This window comes from Rhea pennata, chromosome 3 (genome assembly GCF_028389875.1).
Source record: "Rhea pennata isolate bPtePen1 chromosome 3, bPtePen1.pri, whole genome shotgun sequence".
Taxonomy (NCBI): domain Eukaryota; kingdom Metazoa; phylum Chordata; class Aves; order Rheiformes; family Rheidae; genus Rhea; species Rhea pennata.
The window spans coordinates 102,023,430-102,044,486 of NC_084665.1; the positions used below are offsets into that span (position 1 = coordinate 102,023,430).

The 21,057-nt window shown below is 36.1% G+C and overlaps 1 protein-coding gene across 2 annotated transcripts in view; it reads right to left on the minus strand.

Annotated features, from left to right (window-relative positions):
* PRIM2 (DNA primase subunit 2) overlaps positions 1-21,057 on the minus strand; it is a 111,854-nt gene that overhangs the window by 72,907 nt on the left and 17,890 nt on the right. Inside the window, exons 5-6 of one of the 2 annotated variants that reach the window (XM_062571096.1) lie at positions 15,807-15,902; positions 14,799-14,936 (exon numbers count right to left, since the gene is read on the minus strand). The exons of the other annotated variant lie outside the window; for it this stretch is intronic. Of the exons in view, the coding sequence (XP_062427080.1) occupies positions 14,799-14,936; positions 15,807-15,902 (234 nt within the window). The remainder of the gene's footprint in view (positions 1-14,798; positions 14,937-15,806; positions 15,903-21,057) is intronic. 2 annotated transcript variants of the gene reach the window in all.

Below are 21,057 nucleotides of genomic sequence, written 5' to 3' on the forward strand. Positions count from 1 at the left end.
TTAATGTAAGAAAATAAAGTATCTCTAGAGAGTATCTATCTAGTCTTGAGAGATACAGGTAAGAAACATTATCTGTCCATTCCAACGAGAATCTTGTCTATGAGAATACAGAAACTATCCTAAGCTCTAATAACCCTCCCAGTTCAATATAATATAGCTAAACTGCAGAGCTTTTGCAAATTATACTCTTAAGGCCCCTCCTCACTCCCCTCATTACAAGCCAAGATAGAGGACCATGGAGTTAATGTCAGCAGAAAAAAAGAAAAAAGGAACAGCTCATAACTGGAAGTACAAATGTTAAAAACTCTCCTTAAATTTTAGGCACAATCTTGTGATAACAGCTAAAGCCTGAAGCAGCCTTGTATCTCTATAACAAACCTGATCTGCAATTTCATAGCTGTGCTGACAGAGTAAAAACATGAGATCGGGAACAATAGTACTGTGACTCCAGAGCATCAGAAGTTTGAACTCTTCATACAACAACAAATGCAGTACATCTCTCAATATCTAACTGATTAAACAGTACCTGCAGAGAATCAATAAGCTATGTTTGTAGGAAGACAAAGTACATACACAAAGAAATCATCATCTGTTTGAAAAAAATTGGTTACAATCCTAACTGTTCCCAGGTTAGGTCTGAAGAATACAGTGTCAAGGCTAAGAAGAAAGCTGTAACACAGAATGACTATCATCCACTGATGATGACAAATAAGCAGTAATGATTTTGCATCACAGAATATCTCAGATTACAGAAGATTTATAAAAGGATGCTGAAAAGAATGATAAAAGAAAATGCCCAAGTAGCAATCTAAGAAATCCCAAAAACCAAGAAAAAGAGGCCAAAGTTTCCAAAATGGGAAATTATTATTAAATAGCTAGCTACTCGTCCATTTTATGCATAAAAAAGAATGCCATTTGGATAGAATAAGTATCATTTGAAAAAACTGATCTGAGAGAAAGGCTTGCTGATATTAAAGATAAGGGTTATAATGTATAAGATAAAAAAGGAACGAGAAATGCCCGTTTAGTAAAAAATAACGACACTATGAACAAAATTAACCAAGCCACTAAGGAGAACAAATGTATTGCTCATAAAAAACAATGCTAAGCAGCCTAAATGAAGAAAAAAAAGAAAAGAGAGAGAAAAACAGAATTGCTCATTTATGGTCATAAACTTGATTTAGTTTGATGCTAAACCTTACAGAAGGAGTCTCATGACTAGAACATTAATGTGATTAGTCATAACATTAATTGGACAACAACAGTGTTACTTGCATCTCAGACACCGAAAACTTCAAATGAACACAGCGATACTTGCTAGACAGGATTAAAAACAGAATGAGTTACACATCATCATCATAATAATAATAATGCACCCGGGGTGCATTAAGACGACTATTGCCAGCAGGTTAAGGGAGGAGATCCTGCCCTGCTACTCAGCCCTGCTGAGGCCTCGTCTCGAGTCCTGTGTCCAGTTCTGGGCTCCCCACTACAACAGAGACATGGAGCTACTGGAGAGGGTCCAGCGTAGGGCTACAAAGATGATCAGAGGGCTGGAGCACCTGCCCTATGAGGAACGGCTGCGAGAGCTGGGCCTCTTCAGCCTGGCGAAGAGAAGACTGAGGGGGGATCTTCTCAATGTGTACAAGTACCTGAAGGGAGGCTGTCCAGGGGACAGGGACAAACTCTTTTCAGTTGCCCCGTGTGACAGGACAAGAGGCAATGGGCAGAAATTGAAGCACAGGAAGTTCCTCCTGACCGTGAGGGGGAATTTCTTCCCTGTGAGAGTGATGCAGCACTGGCCCAGGCTGCCCAGAGAGGTTGTGGAGTCTCCTTCTCTGGAGATATTCAAGGCCTGCCTGGATGCAACCCTGCCTAACATGCTCTAGGTGATCCTGCTGAGCAGGGAGGCTGGACTAGATGATCTCCAGAGGTCCCTTCCAACCTTACTGATTCTATGATTCTATGATAAATAGGTAAAAGCCAGATAACAACTGTGAATGGCACAGGCAAGAAGATTCATGAGGCTGCCGCTAAAGCATCTTCAGAGTTTCTGAATGCTTAACATTTAACTTATACATATACTGGCAGATACAGAAAAAATAATCACAAAACTAAAAATCAGTGGCATTTGATTGAAATATTTATGTGCATTTGGTGTATACCAAAAGAATAAACTCCAAGTTATTTAAATTGACTCAAAATTGCCTCAGTTATTCTATACTGGACCAAAACACCACACATTCAGAATTAAGAATTCAATCTTATGTCTTCATCTCCCCCCCAAACAAATACCATTGCCATACAGAAAGGCTACGCTTCACTTCATGCAAAAATGTTCACGTTATCTCCTCACTCACTTCTGCAGTGCCCTCTGATGGCCAAGGCCAGAAGGTGCAGCAGCTATAACCTCTCAGCCCAATATTGTAACATGTATTTTGTACTTGTCATATGCTTCCTGCCTGGTACATGATACTTACAAGCCATGAGCAATTTGAGTGTAAGCAAGTCTAGATGCAGTAACAAGCCAGAACCTTCTCCTGCCTCTCACCCCATTAACTGTGCCAAGCACAGTCAACACTGCCAGCACAGTCTACAGCCGCAGCCAGCTTGGAAAACAGGAAACCAATGAAGTTGCTTCAAACTCCACACTTCTGAGGTAAAAAGCCTGATCAGACTGCTGGAGATAAGTTATGGAGCTACTTCAGGGACCTGTGCATAAAGTCGACACATGAGGTTCAGTTTTTAGTTTGTATATTTGCTCTTCAAGAAGTAAAAGGCTCCTTGAATTCAAACGCACCTCAGAAAGTTAAGCTTTCACAGAACTCACTTTACAACTGAGAGGCGCCATTTAGAAAAAAATCATTTTAAAGTTAACTTAAAAACTGACAGATTTTAAGATGTTTTACAATTTCCACATTTTCCATTGTTTTTACAATTTCCATGTTTTAAATTTTCTATTTTGAATCCTGACAAACAGAAAACTTTTGATAATGAGTCCAATCATGCAGGCAGTGAAAAAAAATAATATAATTGCTACCCTATTTCCAAGAAATCCTAAAACTGCATAATTTGTTTCCCAATTTACAGGACACAGTAAACAAAAAGGAATATTATATCTTTCCTTTTCAAATTTCTAAAGTTATATAGAGATAAATTAGGTCTCAAGCATTTCAAATTCAAAGACCATTACAAAAATTAGAGACAATTATTTAATATAAATACAAGATTCAAAGTAATTCTACCCTTCATATTTTCTGCCTCACTCTTTACTGACAAGGTTTTCTAGGCTTTTGTGTCTGCAGAGATTATGCAAAGAGGAGAGAAATCAGGAATCTCTCAAGAAATCTCCTCCCATGCAAGTCCATACAACTTGATGGGATGTTCCTGAGGACAGAGATAGTTGACTAACGTCAGCTATAGTAACATTAGCTGTCAGTAATGAGGCTGCTCTCCATCACTATTAAAAGATTATGGAGACTGCAAGAGGCCCTTGATGACTAGAGGAAGGTAAATGTTGCACCCATCTACTGAAAGAGCAACACAGATGGTTAAGGAATAGGCTGGTCAACCTTACGTCAGTCTCTAGGAAAATCAGAGCAATTCCTCTTGGAACACACTTCTGGGCAAACAAAGGAGAAGGCAATCAGGAATAGCCAGCATGGATTTATTAACAACAAGTCATTTTTCACTAACCAGATTGCCTTCTGTGAGAAAATGAGAAGACCTGAGCATGAGTGGAAAGCAGTGGATGTTATCTACCTTAATTTTAGCAAGGTTTTTTAGCAAGATCCCACAGCATCCTCATATCTAATTGCAATTTAGTAGTCTATTAGATGAGTGAAAAGCTGCTTAGATTAGCAGTCTCAAATGGTAGTTAGTGGTTAATGCTTTGCATTCTACGTGGAGTCCAGTTAGAAGTGGGCTTAGATCCCCAAGGGTCTATCTATCCTAAGATTTGTTCTGTTCAATATCTTTACCAATAACCTAGAGGAGATAAAAATGTACCTTTGAGTTTGCAAACAACATCAGGTTGAGGATACACTCAGGAGCAGGGATCTCAAATGCATTAGAGGAGTAGACCTAAATGCACTAGAGGAGTAGGCTGACAAGAATTTATGAAATTTAAAGATAAATGCAAAGTCCTGCATCTGTGACATAATAAATTCCCACACTGGTACAGACTGACTAGGAAACAGGTCTGCTGAAAAGGACCTGGAGATCCTAGTGGACAGTATGCTCAACAGAAGCACAGTCAGTACATCAAGGGAAGGGCCCTTTATTTGGGGCACTCAGACCATATCTAGAATGCTGTATCCAGTTTTGGTGCCTCCAGTACAAGAAAGATGTTGATTAAGTGGAGCAAGCCTAGTGAGAGGTCAGCAGGTTGATCATACTATCACAGGCAAGTCTTTGGGATTTGAATTATGCCTACATAGTTTCCCAAATGACTTCCTTTGTACGTAGACAGCATCATGATGACAAAAAGCACTACATTCTGAAACTTTTCTGTTCATATTTAGACGTATTTATAGATACATACATATGTATATACACACACACACATCACACACTACCAAATGAGCATAACCCATAAGGAGTCTTAAAAAACACTCCCCTCTTCCACTCTCATATAATTAAGGCCTCCATCCTCAGTGGAACTGTCAGAAATTAAAAGAAAAATTCAACAACTGGAAAGTCACAGCAACAAGAGATCCGAGGAATAATGACCGTTGCCCAGGTAAGGCAATACAGACAAGCCTACTAGTGTGGTGATTACTGCTACTAGCCCATTTCCTCCCTTATATTTCACAAGAGGAAAGTAAGCCATCCCAGACAAAGCAGTTCCAGTTCATGGCATCAAAGCGCTCTACATGAAGTTACAGTCACCTGTTCAGAGCTGCAGTGGTTGCAAGCACAGCCAGGCTTGAAACACAGAGTAGGACAGGCCTAAAAAAGTGCAATATGGAACCCTATTTTGAGTAAAGCCAACTCAGTAATGTTTACACACCAAACTTTTGACTCATCCCTTTCTTCAGGCTGAAGTGAATAGATGAGATGATTGGATATGTAGATATAATATACTACATTTCTCATGAAAATGCAATGCTGGACTGTGCAATAAGGAATGGAAAAGCAACTAGAAAATATGTTCCCCAGATAGAGAAGACTCACAACAGTGGATCTGTATTTCCCTGTAGGTCCTTAACTTGGGAAGTTAGCAAAAAAGATTAGAGGTGACATCTTGGCATTGTTCTACAATGAGCTGTAAAATAACCTGAGATAATCCATCAGGAAGTCTAACAAAATATTGTCAAAATCAAGTTTGTCAAGCACCCAAGAGAAACTTAACAAGGTAACAGCTAAAAATCAGCCAAGTGGAAAACATTGACTACCAACTTTAAAACATATCTCTGCACTCCTGATATTCAGGAATAAAGCTGCACTTTCCTCAGGCAGATACGTTGCTGGCCACTAGTAGGGAAGTAAGTGATGACAAACTAGGAGCCTGGCAGTAGAACATAGGCAATGCAGAGACAAGTAGTCATTCGAATAAGGATCTGCTTCTTCATAAGCCAGAACTGCGAAGGGATTAGAACAGTGTGCCCTGAAGGTAGTGTAACAGGTTAGGTTTCCTAATGCCTGGTACACTAGGGAGACAGCTTTTTATCTCGTTAACTCTTTAGTAAATAGGGAGGTTTCCCTAAAGCACTAGAACCAACTGGCAAAGACTTGTCAGCTGCTGTCTACTACACAGGACAGATTACCATAAAAAAAAAATTAGTTACTGCCAGATACTTTCTGATCATATTACTATTGCAGTCAGACTGCAGTCTGGTTTACCTCACTCTTTCCTTCCTTGCACCCCAATGGGCAAGGCAGATCCTGGAGAAAGCTGCAAGAGAAAGCATTCAATTACATCTGCAAAGCTATTCTCAATTTGCAAAACTGGAAAGACTACAGGCCAGACAATAGCCCAACAGGCCCAATACTACTACAGCCAAGTTTCACCATCCTAACTCCACATTTGCAGTCCACTTAAATCATGTTTCTAATACTTCAGGCAGACAGCATTCCAGTGATTTCGGTGACAGTAAGAGAGAAGTAGGAGCTTCTATATAGCTCTCTAAAACTGTTCTTAGAAACAAATATTCTTAGGGCAGAGATTTGGTTTAATTTTGTAAGCTATTTTTGTAAGCTTTACGCATATTTTAAAAGAAAGCAGCAAGCTTTGCTTCTTTATTGTGGAATTCTGCTCAAGTATACTGCCTCTATGAAATGCACCCTACTTCTCTATTACCAGCACAAATTATTTTGGCAAATAATCTCTCTTCATTTACAAGAGCTACAAAGATGTACACTTCTTCTCTAGCATAAATATGCAGATTAGCAATTATTTGCAGAAAATAATATATTAACAGATGAACTTCCCCATGGGAAATGTCAGTAAAGTGGAAAGCATATTGTGAGACAGGCCAGAGTCAGTTAGAGCAACATTGACAGCAATAAGCATTTCTAAAAATATTCACTTCATCTATATTTAAAACAGTTTCAACACAAAAATTTTGTTAGAAAAGCATATTGTTACAGTTTTAAGAGTTTAAAATACTTGAATTGTGGAATCAGTACAATTAGTGTTTCTTTTCAGACTATATTTATAGCAGAATTTCCTTTAAACATGTCTTAGCATAGGCATTGCTAAAATAAGAGTGTGCATACTACAGTTCTTAAACTTGCTGCTTAAAGATGGGCTACAAACTTTGGAAAGCTTCTATAATTAACCAAATGTCATCTGATACAACAATCAGTTCTTCAGCTTATTTTGTTTGACCGACTGACAGTCTTTTCTCATTCTTCTTTCAAATGGAGAAGAATTTAGTATTTAGTCTTTTTTTCCAAGTGTGAGATGATCTCTATTATTAGTAGGATTGACAAAAACATGCTAACATCATGTAAGCAACTTACATTCATTGGCCTAGAAATTTCATGAAGTTTACTCTGGAAAATTTCTCCATATTTCAAGGAGAAATGTACACAAAAGATTCACCTAATTGGTCAATACAATTTTTAGAGATTCAATCTATTTCTTTTTGCCTGCACCACAAACTAAAAATCAAGCATTTTAAAACATGTTCTCTTCTTATCTTTCTGCATTCCACATTTGTTGTGTGTTGCCTTTTAACTCAAACTGCCCAGCGTATTTTAGTTCACGTAAATAAAATTAAACTGCAACCAAAACCCAAAACTTAAAATACTACTGCTAATTTAGATCTCAAAATCATTTGCAAAGTAACTTCAGTAGCTTATATGACTCTAGTTCTTTCTTGTAATATAAAAACCATCATGTTGTTAGCACAACACTCACTGCTGTATATATTGCTTTCAACTGTGGAGAGAAAAAAAAAAGATTTACTCATTTCATCGTGACTGCTCACAACAGCAAGCCCTACATACTCAAGCATCTGTATTTGGTATGCTATTAAATACTTGTTCTATACAAAGAATGTGCAACATTCTAGATCTTTGAAGAGTAAATTTATAAAAATGTGTGCAAAAAGCCACCTAGAATTTAATATCTACCAAAGGATCCAAAAAACAACAGTTACAAACAATGGAGATAATGAAAAATCACTATGATAAAGTGCAGAGCAGGAGCAGGTGAAGGAGCTCTGAGGAATACAGTGCACAGCTTCCAAAAAACACTCCTACTCTCCTCCCCCTACTTCTGAAACAGTTTTCAGCATGGAGGGGAAAAAAAAGTCACCTTAAAAAGCAAATTCATGGTAGGTACTCTAAAGCAGAATGAAGAAATACAGAAAGAACATTTCCATCAATAGAGAATAAAACTAGTACTGAGATTAGTTAACCAGAGAAGGTTATGAGCTGGAGCAGAGAAAAACTCCAATTTTAAGAATTGGGCAAGGGTAAATACTCCACGGAGCCTTCAAATAAAAGAAATTTGAGTTTGTCTCATTTTGTAAAATGAACAAGTACACAAAAAAGCAAGTAAGAGTATTACCTATGTCCTACAGGAGTGGCAAAACTAGCATAAGCTTTTACTTTCCAAGTATTTAAGTCAAACTGCTTGAAAGTTAAGACAAAAACACTGCACATGTTTCAAGACTATTACAAGAAATTAAAAGTCAGGACTTGACTGTTTACTCAAATGTTGTTTTAGTCAGGCAACAATGTTGCTTTTCCATAACCCCATTTATTAATCCTAGTGAATAACTGTTCTGCACGAAAAGCAGCTTATCAATTACATCAGCCAGAAGTACTGCCTTAGATGAAGCATGCCTAGGATTTATTAGCCAGAATTATCTGCAAAAATTAATTCTGCAAAGTTGTAGGTAAAGATTCAATATACTTGTTTCCAGGGAAGTTTATGATTCACTGTAAATCACAGTGGTAGCTAAACTGTGGCTCTCGGAGGGGGGAGGGCAGAGGAGGGAAAAAAACAACCTCCAGACAAAACTAGAAACCATTTGAAATTCAGATCTCAGCAGTGAGCCCATAATAGAGACTGGTGGAAATTCAATCCCCATTGCTGTAGAAGAGATTCAGCTAGCATTACATTACAGATGAATTATGTTTCCCCAGGAAACAAATGCACTCCCAGCTCGGTCTCATTCCTCAGTGAGCCACTGGCGGGTGGAGGAAGGTACTAGGTACGTCCTCACAGACAGTATACCTGACTCCTTGTGCCACTCCTTGTGCACAGACAGTAGTTTTCACTTAGCAGCTGTCTGCGGGGCACAGAAGGCCATAAAAAGCACAATCAGAAGAAAACCAAAATCCCTAACAGTTATCCTGAAGCACACTTCTGTTTTCTTATTAGCCTCTATTAATGCCATACATTCTTTCCTACCAACTACAGTACCTCATTCTCAGGATTACTATCACCAGTGCACTAATAAATTGCTATCATGTGACATTAAACAGGTACTGAGGCACTTCCAGGTGATATATCCCAGCAGGAAAGTATAAATAAATCATATTTCCTGCTAATATACTAGTATATTTCGATATACTTTTTCTGAAATATTAGCAACATCTCAAAAGCTAAGCAAGCCTACACATTTTAACTCCTGTATATCTTCCTTTGATAGTTTTAACATCATGAAACACTCAAGTTAATCTGAGGAGAGCAGTATTTCCATATGAATCAAATTAGGACCATGCAAAGAGTAAAGCAATGGTTTAGACTGCAAAGGCACATTAAGTACTTACCAAAATGGAAAGAAAAATACTGTGTTAAGTCTAATTTCATCTAGCCTCCCAGTATTATTCAAAATTATTTTACGCTAACAATCTAGGCAGTTGCTAAAAAACACACATGTACTTCAATTAGTAGATACTGTATAAGATGCCATATGATGGATTTCAGGAAATAATCTATAATGGGACAACTACAAGCCACTACAAAAAGTTATTCCACAAAGAATAAATCCAATGAGACTCAAGTTTTCTGACACACACACAAAAATCTATTCCCTTAATTTTGTTTCTCCCACTCAAAATAATACTATTTTCTTTGTTAGAACTGTACCTTAGACAACACCCTTACAGCAAGATAATACTTAACAACTTAGCAACAGAAACCAGCTGCTGCTCTGCAAAACTCACAGCAAACTTCCATGTGAGAGATTTAGAGGACAAAGTCACTGTAATGTTTTACACTGCAGTGCCAAAGTTATTACCTTACTAACCTTGTATATGCATATTATAAAAATCATCCATTTATGTTGCAGTGCATTAGCTTAAGTTAACACTGGGAACACCATACCTGAAATGAATTTCAGGTGACATGACCTTCATTAATCATACTTTCTCACGATTAATGCCACTACATAAAGCTTTCGACTTCACTGATTGAAAATGTAGGTGTTTAGGAAGAAAATGTTTTACAGATGGTGCTACATACACTGACACCCTTCTGAAATTAATGAGCTCTTGGAACATATGGCATAAAAACCAACCAAAACAGCATATTTCCCTAAGATTTAATTTTAATAGACAAGTCTTCGGAAACATTTGTAAAACTAAAATAAGGTTTACTTGATGAACATTTCTAAAATTCTTGAAGATTACATACCAAAGAGGCATTAGTAAGAAAAACCAAGATGTGAAAATTAGAAAAGATAAGTAAAATCTTCCTTTTGTGCTAAGCCCTCAAAATCCAATAATATGATTTGTGTTTATTTTATCATATTATCAAGGTTACACTGCAAGAAGAACAAACAAGGGGCATCAAGATTATACAAACTAAAATTAGAATTTTGATTTCTTGCAGTACCAGACACTGCTGCTGTTATTTTCAGCTATTTTTAACTAGTTTCATTTGCAGAAGGTACGATATCATATGATGTTAAGTTCTGACAAGAAAATTTCACAAAACAAGATTTTACAGTGAACTTACAATACAAAAACCAGCTAAGTTACTACTTCAGTAGCTTCAAGATTTGGGGCAGGGATTTAAAAACAAGTACTGGAAAACTACTAGACTATGAATTCAAAGTTAGGTTATACTACCAAAGACAACTAAGTCTTTGAAAAGCAAACTCTTTAATCACACAATAAAAGTGCCAACACTACACAGGAATATATACATTCTCAAGCATTTGCTCATAGCCTAAAAATATACTGTTTAATGAGCACTACAATTTTAAGACCAAACTTCTCTAAACTGTAATGTTCATTAGAATAACAATGATCCAATTTGGTGTATACAAACACTTGACATGAATGAGGGCATCGTAATCAAGTTTTACATATCAGGCCCATATCTGGAATTTATCAAAAATTTGTCTCAAAGGAGAAGACTATAATACAAGGAAGCTATTATCACTATATTTTCTGGAAACAATTGTGCTCAATTCCCTTTCCTCTAGCACTCAATCCTAGCATATCTAAAACCGCATATCTAAGATTGAAAACAGAATTAACGAGTTTAGTAAAGACTACTATGTTATTATTTTAATAATGAGAAAAAAGTATTTTTACTTGATCAATCTAAAACCTTAATCTCCATATGAAGAATTCTGTTAAATAACACAGAAAAAATATCTATACCAGATACTAAATACTAAATGATACTGCAAGAAAAGTAGTTCAAAAAACCTCCATGCATCTTCAGAGGCTATGCTAATTCTGGGAATGACACATTGACACATGGAAGCTCAAATTTGAAAACCAAAACACTTCCAGCAGGTGGGAGACACTGTCCGTCTCTACATCCATTTCAATTAATCACATCAGGTGATGATTTGGGAGGCAAGCTGTTGTTCAATACAAATGTTGGTCCATACAAGTTAGAACTGCTAAATATTAAGTCAATTTCTCAATTATTTTAGCACACAGCTGATAAAGGTGAGTCACAACCAATGATTCTACAGCCTCTTCTGCCCCCTACCCTTTTTTCCTGCTTTAGATTTTTTTGAGGCAATCCTTCTTAGTGCAATATGCAGTTTAACATAGCTCTGATATTGATCTGCAATACTAATCCAAATGTTTAGTGGAAAAATCTTCTGACTTCAAGAAACAAAAATTAAAGCAACTATGCTCAGGAAGAAGAGATCCAGTACTGGTAATAATATTTGCAACCTAAGCTCTCAGTGTTACTATTACTGAAATAACCCAACTACTATATAGCATTACTTCAGAGATGTTTGCATATTACTGTAAACTCAGAAAAACCCCAGGCGTAAAATATAATGCAATTTGAATGAGTAAGTTTGCTCTGTTATAAAACAATTCTAAAGCTAATATTACAACTTACATGTACTGCAGAAAATGCTCATTTTCTACAGTTTAGTCACCATTAATGGCACAAAGAAAATTTATCAGTCAGAATGTGGAAATGGTCCTTTCAGTATTGATTCTGCACAAAAAATTAATTTCAGTTGCATTTGCAATTGTCAAGAAGGCTTGATAGTATTACCTTCCCCAATTATTGACCCTCAAGGAATAGACTCATACTAGAGATGTCAAACTTGTTTTATTTTTAAAGGGTGAAACAAAACAAACAACTGTTTCATTTAGTGACAGGTAAGCTATCTGACTGATGAAAATGAGTTTCTGCCAATGTCAATACAAAACATTTTAAAAAGTTAGTACTATGAACCGTTTAGTATTCTCTCAAACTATCATAGCAACACAAATTCAATTTAAAAAAAAATCAGCCAGAATCATTCTATGATGCATATAGTTTAGCAGTGGTATGAGCCTGGGCCAATGCCAATACCTAATCGACTCGGCACTTTGGAGCCCTTCAAAGAGTAGCATCAGCACAAACCTGTCTCATAAAGCTGAACAGCTTCAGGGCTCCTTGCAGAAGCCAGGGCAGGCCCTTATCATCAAATGAGTTTTGTGTAGGGACAACTCCTTCCAAAAGGCGTGTGTACGAGACTGCTTAGAGTAGCAGCACAGAACTTCGGAGATGCAAAATGTGCATCACAGTACAAATACTCAGTAACATCATTCACAGACAACCAACTCAGAGCTTTCTGCTTCTTTGACATCTGAATACCGAACCACTGATGCAAACAGTGGTCTGCACAGTAAGCATAGAAAGATTCCTCAAAACTTTGTGTCTGAAGGAAAGACCGAGAGTCTTTTCACTAACTGTATTCAGGACATTTTCTCCTTTAAAAGCATGTAACAGACCATCAAAGCCAAAACTGATGATCAGAGTGAAACTACCACATGGAAGATACAACCCCCTTCTTTCATACAGCATTAAAGCCTAATTTGGATTATCGCAACATTAAGACCTGCAACTTGAATGCTTGAATGCTAACACAATGAGAATTAATTGCCTATTAGAAAATAGAACAGAAAGCATAAAACGGCCAGATGCTGCAAAAATAGCAAAATACGCTCCCCAAAGCGTATCTAACTTTACTGCCAGTTTACTAGATTCATTAGAAGACAAATTAAATGGCAAATCAGTGATATTGTTTAAGTTCTACTACTTTTTGGCCAAGTTAGCCATCACACAATCTGTGCATTGTCATGAAGACCTCTGTACTACCATAGTGTCTGAAACTCAGCACCATGTTTTCCTTGACTGATTTCTTTTTTTGCAGGAGACAAACATCCACGTATCACAAAAAGCTCTACCAAGCAGTACCTAACCAGCTGTACCTGCAGAACTTAAGCCTAGAACAAATAATGTTTTGAGAATCACCTTTCATGAACAATACTGAAATGAGCCACTGTCTCATAGCTACCGTTCAAATGTGATTTCATTGCAGATAAGGCTGAGTAAAAAGGAGTTCTAGTAAAGGTTATCCTCTTAATTTTTATGTTATTTTTTTTAATTCTATATGCACAATCTTTTCTTGAAAAACATTCTTGTATTTTCAATTAAATTTCTTCATACTATAGCTTTGCACAAGTATACAAAATTGCTGGAAAATAACTTCCAATAATATATGTGAAATAAATACATGTTTACATCAAAATAACACAGTCAAAAAAATTCAGCTACCAAATACCACACTCCAGTTATACCTCTGTTTGGTATACCAGAGTATTATTAGATTGACTTCTGGAAAATATGTTGAATTTTTGGTCTTCATTTCTCCAAGACACAGCTTAATATGCTAGCATCTCTTCAGCAGTGCACTATGCAGGTCAATTAGCTGGAACAGTTTATTTTAATACGGTTTCACAAACAAAATCAGTAACAGAAAGCCCAAAAGTTCAATCCAGAGCTTTGCAACAGGATAGGAATCACTAATAACTTCTCATCTCCTACACTGAAATTCTGAGGAATGTTTTAAGTCTTATATCACTAAGTTACATTGATATCAGAGTTGAAAATAACTGTTTAGTAAATAAACAGCTATAAAGTTTTAAAAAAGTATTCCTTTAACAAATTAGAAGGTTAGCATACCAGTAGCTTATTAATTTCAAATATAGCTTGAGTCTGCAGAATTGCTTGATGTTCAGTGAAAACAGCACTATTATGTGAACCCTTCCAGAGAAAAATCTATAGTAAAACTGAAACAGAAACATCATTCTTTCAGTCAACGTATAATGTTCTTAAAAGCTTAAAGTAACTTGCTGCAAGCTTAATGTTCAATTGGTAATACTTACGTGTGCATATTTATGTTTTATTTAGAAACAAATGTATTCTATAGAAATATGCAAATACAAAGATTTTATATATAATGCACAAAATGCATGTACACACATACACTATATACGAATGATCAGGGCCTTGTAAAATTTAAGAATTGTTCCTTTTCAATTTTAGAATCTTCCTAAGTCACTGTGACTTACTAACAGAAGAACACTCGCATGCAGTATTTACCATAGGTACCCTAGCTAGATTTGGTACCTCAAATATTCGTACAATGAAGACTCATTTTTGCTTGACATACTGTGACTAAGTATCACACTTCCTCACCTCAGGTCTCACTTTAAAAAAAGACAATCACACTATTTTAAATCCTGTCAACCAACAATTGCTGCAGATTGGAAAAAGGAGAAACAAACCAATATGAAAGGTATTCTGTGTATTAGGTTAGTATCTTCTGTAACAAGTTACTCTTTTCATAGAAAATAATTTTAAATGGAATTTATCATTCAATACGTAATTTTAAAAAGGATTTTAAAATTCTCTAGCGCAAAATTAAGTGACTCTGCTTATTTTCATACTGCATATTTTTTCCTGATAGTTTCTTGTATGCAGCTGCCAGAGCCCATAGATTTACATCTCCAAAAAGCTACTCACATTGCACAGTTTAATGACAACAGAAGTTGTAAAAATCAGACTTTATCAGACTTACCGCCAATGCTTTAGACAACTTGGTTCTGTAGTTATTCAAAACAATTGCATCAATGTCCTTAAGTGGCACATATGCAAAGCCATCCTTGATATACACTCTTCTAGCTCTAAATAACTCAACAGCATCTGAAAGTCCAACCTGAAAAAGTGTGGGGGAGGGGTAAAAACAACAACAAAAAAAGCACCAGTATGGTTTAGCAAAAAAGGGCAATAACAATGCTTATGATCCTAAAATTCAAGTCAACACCTTTAGGGTCATTTTGTATCTTTTAACAAAGCTCTAGGCAAAAAAAAAAAAAAAAAAACTTTTGAAAGCAAACGATGACTTTGAAAGAGTTCATCATTATTCTGATGGGAAAAAACATTGCTTACAGAAAGCAACACAAATTGGCAAAATAAGGAACTTCACAATTTGCATCTATAACTATTAGCTTGATTATGTAACCTTGCATCAATAATTTGATATTTGAAAATGGACTTCTGCTGGCCTTCTGTTTCAGGTATCTGGAAATACTTGATTAATTAATGTAAAATAGACAGGACAGTCTTTAGAAATGGATCTAGAACCCAGCTACCTGCACTCAGAAAAAGAATGGATGGAGTAAGGTAGATGTTTGTTCCTTCTCAACTTGCTTTCTTGCAGAAAGAACTGAAGGGTAGTTCAGCCAGACCAAACTTAGTTTCAGCAGCTGATGTTGGACTCCATCCTAAACAGCCTGTCAGCCAGGTGATACATCTGGGAAGTGTTAACAATTAGGACCTTTTTTTGTGGCAAGCGATGGAGTGGCAGAAGAAGGCAGAAAACATTAATGATAGTTTAAAGCCCCCTTCATCCTTATTAGCCTCTCCTTTCACTCTCATATTGCTATGAAAAACAGGAATTTTCAATAGTATCAGTTAATTCAGATATTTTAATCATCTGATAGTAACATACCTAAATAAGTTAAAATTAGTACTCTCAGTTTTAAGGTAAGATAATAAGCACAAATCCATGAAATTTTCTGCTCACCTTATAGAACATCTGTTCTTTTACTTTACTCATACTGAAGCCAGGGGTTGATGCACACAAATCATTTGCCCATTCATTTTTCAGATCTTCGCTGATCTGTAATTAAGAAACTCATAATTTAAAACTGCCAGAATACTTAATTCTTAAGGAGCAGGGGCAGTTCATGAGAGAAACAAATACTTGATTTTTATCATCATTTTAGCTGACAAGATGAATAAAATGACTACATATTCAGCAAGTGATCATGAAAAGTTAAGCATAATTAAAAATATCATCAAAACATTAGTGGGCACTAATGTAAAATAATATTTCTTCTAAAGCAGTAGTGTAGATATAAAAACATAATACTTTAAGAGACTAACAGAAAAACTATGAAACTTTTTTTAAAAAAGATTTATAACAATCCCTGCTCCTATCTAGACTTACTTCATTTATTAAATCATAGTGGCAATTAACTGAATGGCAATTAAACAAGTAGGGAATTAAAAACACCAGATTATTAAAAAAATGGTAAGCTTCAGGTAATTTTTAAAGTCAAACTTTAAAAGATGATGCATGTCACGGAAGTTGGGGGGGGGGAACAGTGGGATATTTACTGTTCTCCTAATGTTAGTGCTTTCACACTTTCAGGAAACAGTTTAGTAATGCTCTGATTTAACTTTTTAAAATTTCAAGTATTTAAAGTATTTTAGCCAAAATTTCTTGCTTAAAAAAGTCAGGAACAATGTTACATTTCCCAATTCCTAAAAGCAAGTATGTGTGCACATGCACATACACACGTGTGTGTCTATGTATAAATGTATATAAATGCTTTTCAACTGCTAATAATGTGGATTTTGGTTAGTACCAAATATAACAGAAAAGTTGTATTTAAAATAAGCATATTCTAGCAATTTTTTTTTAAACAACCAATGAATCATTTTGTGGTTTTGTTAAAGGCAGAATGAAGATCAAAATTTGATACTAAAGTGTTCTGCTCTAGCTCCTGATTAAGCTCAGGTTTTTATATCCTGAAAAAAAGTCATAAATGAAAAATAAGAATAAAATCACTGATGAAATCATAAATAAATCATCCACGCTGAAAAATAAAACATACATGCTGGTAATCTAGTGGTTAGACCTAATAATTTAGCTATAAGCAACAGTCCTAAATATTCCCACAATAAGTTCTTGATAATGCATTACAGAAAAGTTCCTTGATTGAAAGGAATTAAACACTAAGGAGCACAGAATATCTTCCTGAACACTTGAGCATTGTCACCAAAATATAACAAATTGAGTGACATAGCTGTACATAAACTGGACATGCCCTCCAAAATCAACACCTCCAGAATACCTTTGTGGAAACAATACAAGAAAATGCTAGCTATGAAATAATTTGATTAACATCTTTTTGTTAGCCTCTACAAGCAAAGGTTCCCACTTTTCTAAAGATACATCCTAGAAATTCACACAATGTCACAAATGCTAACAAAACCACTCTACTACTTCTGGATGATACATTTCCTCGTATAAATAAGCATGAATCTTAACTACCACCAACTTTAAGCTTTCTCTTCATCTACCATACACCAAGATTTTAATTTCAGAATAGTGGCATCTATTTTTCCCCCAAATTTAGCAAATTTTTCTAAACATATGGTAGACCTGGGATGTAGACTGCTCAAGAGGGCCCAGCCTACCAGGTCTTTGTAGTCACTCGGTGAAAATGACTTTGAATTGCAACAGCACAATGCATTGTACAGACATCATGGTTAAAATTGTATGATTTCTTTTATGGTATCCCAAAAGAAGAAAAGGAAAATGTCAAAAATGAGCCAACACTATTTCTACAAAAGCTATTAAAACACAGTCCAGTGACTGATTCGGAGTTAGGTCTGCAGGTTGTGGGAGAATGAAGAGGGGAAAGGCAAGGGTTGCTTGCTTACTTGTTTTCTGAAAGTGAGTTAGCTAATTTTAATCAACAAAACCACCCTAATCAGTATTACAGTTATTTTTAAAAGTCTTATCCTTTAAAACTTCAACATAAATAATCAAAATCTGATTCCAAACTTTACAAGCTGTCCAGATCCTTCTTTATTAGTAATTTGACCATTTCATAATTTTTGCAGCTGTAAAGTCACAGTGACTTTATAGATTTTCTTGCAGCTTACTAGCAAGAAGTTTTTAAGAATTGGGTAAAAGCTATCCTGGTGAGCCCTCCATAAAAAGAGGCTAATGGGCAATGACTAAAAACATGGATAACTTTGTGAACACCACTGAAAATACAGTAAGGTCAAATAAGTAATAAAGTAGTTAAATAATTTATTTCCTACAGCCTCAGGTACCTTACAGGTTGGGCAAACCACCTCAGTATGCCCCAATACCCTTCAACAATGCTCCAGAAAGTTTGCTTACTGCTTTTTCACTGAATCTCCACTGTCTGCATATTTTCAGCTAATGGAGATAGAAGTAAAGGAAACAAGGATATCCTTAGTTTCTATTAAAGCTGGCAGAAGATTCTAGAATATACTAGTGGTTTAAAAATAAAACTTGCTTTCCTAAAGATTGGAAGACTAAAAGAAAATTGCAGAGGTAATAAGGATTTCTCCTTTTTTTTTTTTTTTTTTTAACATAAAAAGATGTAAAAGGTAAATCTGACTGAAGGAACAACAAAAACACTCTCTCTCAAAAATTTGAATAGTAGCAAAATTAATATGGTATTTTATGTGAAAAACAGGACTTACACTTAGAATCAAGTTTTCAGGTGCAGAATGTTATATACCTCTGCAAACATGCACCCCATTTTTTTCTTGGCTCATCCAACCAGAAAAACCTTAATTTTTACAAACACTACAATTTGTACATTTAGGAATTTCATATCTGAAGTGGCACCCACACAAATACATTCCTGTAATCATTAATTAGACAGAATTAAGTACAGTTTTGAAATCTTGATTAGAATCCTGAAAGATAAACAGGCTGCTTAATTTTTGACAGAATGTGAAAGTGTTCATCAGATAAAATACTCTCATGCTCAAAAAATAAAGATGATCAGCAGAATCCCGCAAGGGTATCATGAAAGGGAGATGTTAGCAAGCACTTAGGGAGCACTTCTGAATTCTCAGTTGCCCAAAGTGACCCAACAGCAAGATATGTGGTGCCCCTTCCCTGCTCCTGCCTTCTTGTAGCTGCACAGTCCTGACCCTCTTTGCTTCAGCCTTGGTGCTCAGCTTGGGTGCTGACTTACACCCAAACTGATGTAAATCATTTGCCCCAGGAAAACAATTCATTCATTTTGCTTGGTTTATTTGCTGCCAGATTAATAAACTCAGTCTGCTTATCACCACCAAAGGAGCCCACAACAAAAGATAGGGCCATAAAAGCTAGAAAAAGAATCCTCCCCTTTCAGTGACAGTGGGCCACATGGTATGGCTTGAAACAATTTAACACTACACCCTAAGCCTTTGTGAAACATAGGAAAAACAGGAAGGGAGGAAGGACAGAAGGACAGGTTAAGAATGTTTTATTTGGGACAAGTTGCATAATGTCAGTTTCTCCATTTTCTCCTTCCTTATGCCCCAAAAGAATGACTGAACTATCTATAGAAAAAAAGAGAGGCCACTCAATTCTTCATTCTTAGAGTCTAAACCATGTTTTCTGCAAAATCCAAAACTGACTGACCTGTTAGGATTGAGGATCTACAAGAATCAAGTTAGGATATGCTATTCCTTCATTATCTCCAAGCCATGAGATAAGTGGTAGTCAAACATCACCTGGAAAACCAGAGTGCTACAGCACATTAGAACACAACTAGTGTGGACACCCTTCCCACCTCTTCCGTTATAAGCTGAAGAAAATACGATGTAGGAGATACATATTCTCCATTGGGTCACTACATTTCTGGTAGAGTTACGATTTCAGATTTTAAATCCATGCACCAGAACATTTGCCGCAAGATTCAAAACTAATCTGTTGTCTTACGTGTTTTCAGCTAAGTTGGGCAGAAGAATGTTTCTATTTTCACCTCATTTTTATTGCATCCTTTTTTCAAGTTTTACTTCAAAGCATGTAACTTATTCAAACAGGAAGTGTGTAGCTCAAAGCAGAAAGTGTGTACAGTACCACAGCACAGAAGAATAAGACTTTTAGAATCTGCTATAGCTCAAATGAGAAATCTCACAAAGCCATTTAATAAAAATCACACTACTCTACTGCACTAGAAGGGATACAAGTCGCTTACTGTACAGTTTGTGTTTTAGTTCTTCTTTAATTAGTTGCACAAGTTGATTTTAAGCAGTAAAAGCTATCTTAGAAGGGTCCATTTAGATTTCTGCAGATAATCAGCATCTGTTTCTAATCAAACCGAGATGATTACCAAATTAAAACTTTTAATTAGCATTTTGCATAATTTACAAACTGTTGTTCATTATGTTTATGAAGGTGAAAAGGGACAGCCCCAGTAGCTACATATTTTCAATCACATTTATTACTTATTTAACTCCACTTCTATAAAATGTCACCACCACCGTATGTGCAAATAAATATATGCAACTAGAACTACTGCAGCAAAGTGCTGGTTTTCTCCATGACTGATAACAAAATTGTGCTTATATTTCAAGGATCCGTTAGAGAAGGGAAATAACAACTCCTCCCCACCATCCTGTCGGTGTGCAAAAGCAGGGCAAATACATGTTCTCCCCTCCTCCCTTCCAATACTTCGCCCTGATGGATTGGAGGTGTGTTTATATTCTCCAGTAAATCGAGCTTGTATTTAGAAAGCCTATAACAGAATACTACAATTAGTTTTAAGTTTAGATGTTTTATTCCAACCTCACCCCACGTCTCCATCCATTAACATGTTAACTCAAAAAAAAAGGGGGGGGGGGAAGAAGGGGGGAAGGAATTCCTTTGTAATCAACCCTCTCCCCTCCACCTTTTTTCCTTTCTCTCTATTTAAGATCATCTCAGAATAAGGCATATAGCCAGCTGGTAAGACTGCTTTACAAGAGATTGCTTCACTACTACTTTGCAAAAAAGCTATCCATCTTCCTTGTTTTGCTGTAGAGTAAGCAGGCACTGTAAGTTTTATCCTACTCCTGTGTGGAGTAAACAGACCTGCCAGCTGGCCTACCAAATTCTAGTATTGCAGTACAGCAACCTAGAGAGTATCACCTACCAGCTTAATGGGATTCTCACACTGCTAATGGCTATGATGAAAGAGGCCACCTTTGAATCTTTGTTTTCCTAATACATCTAGAGTCATCTACAA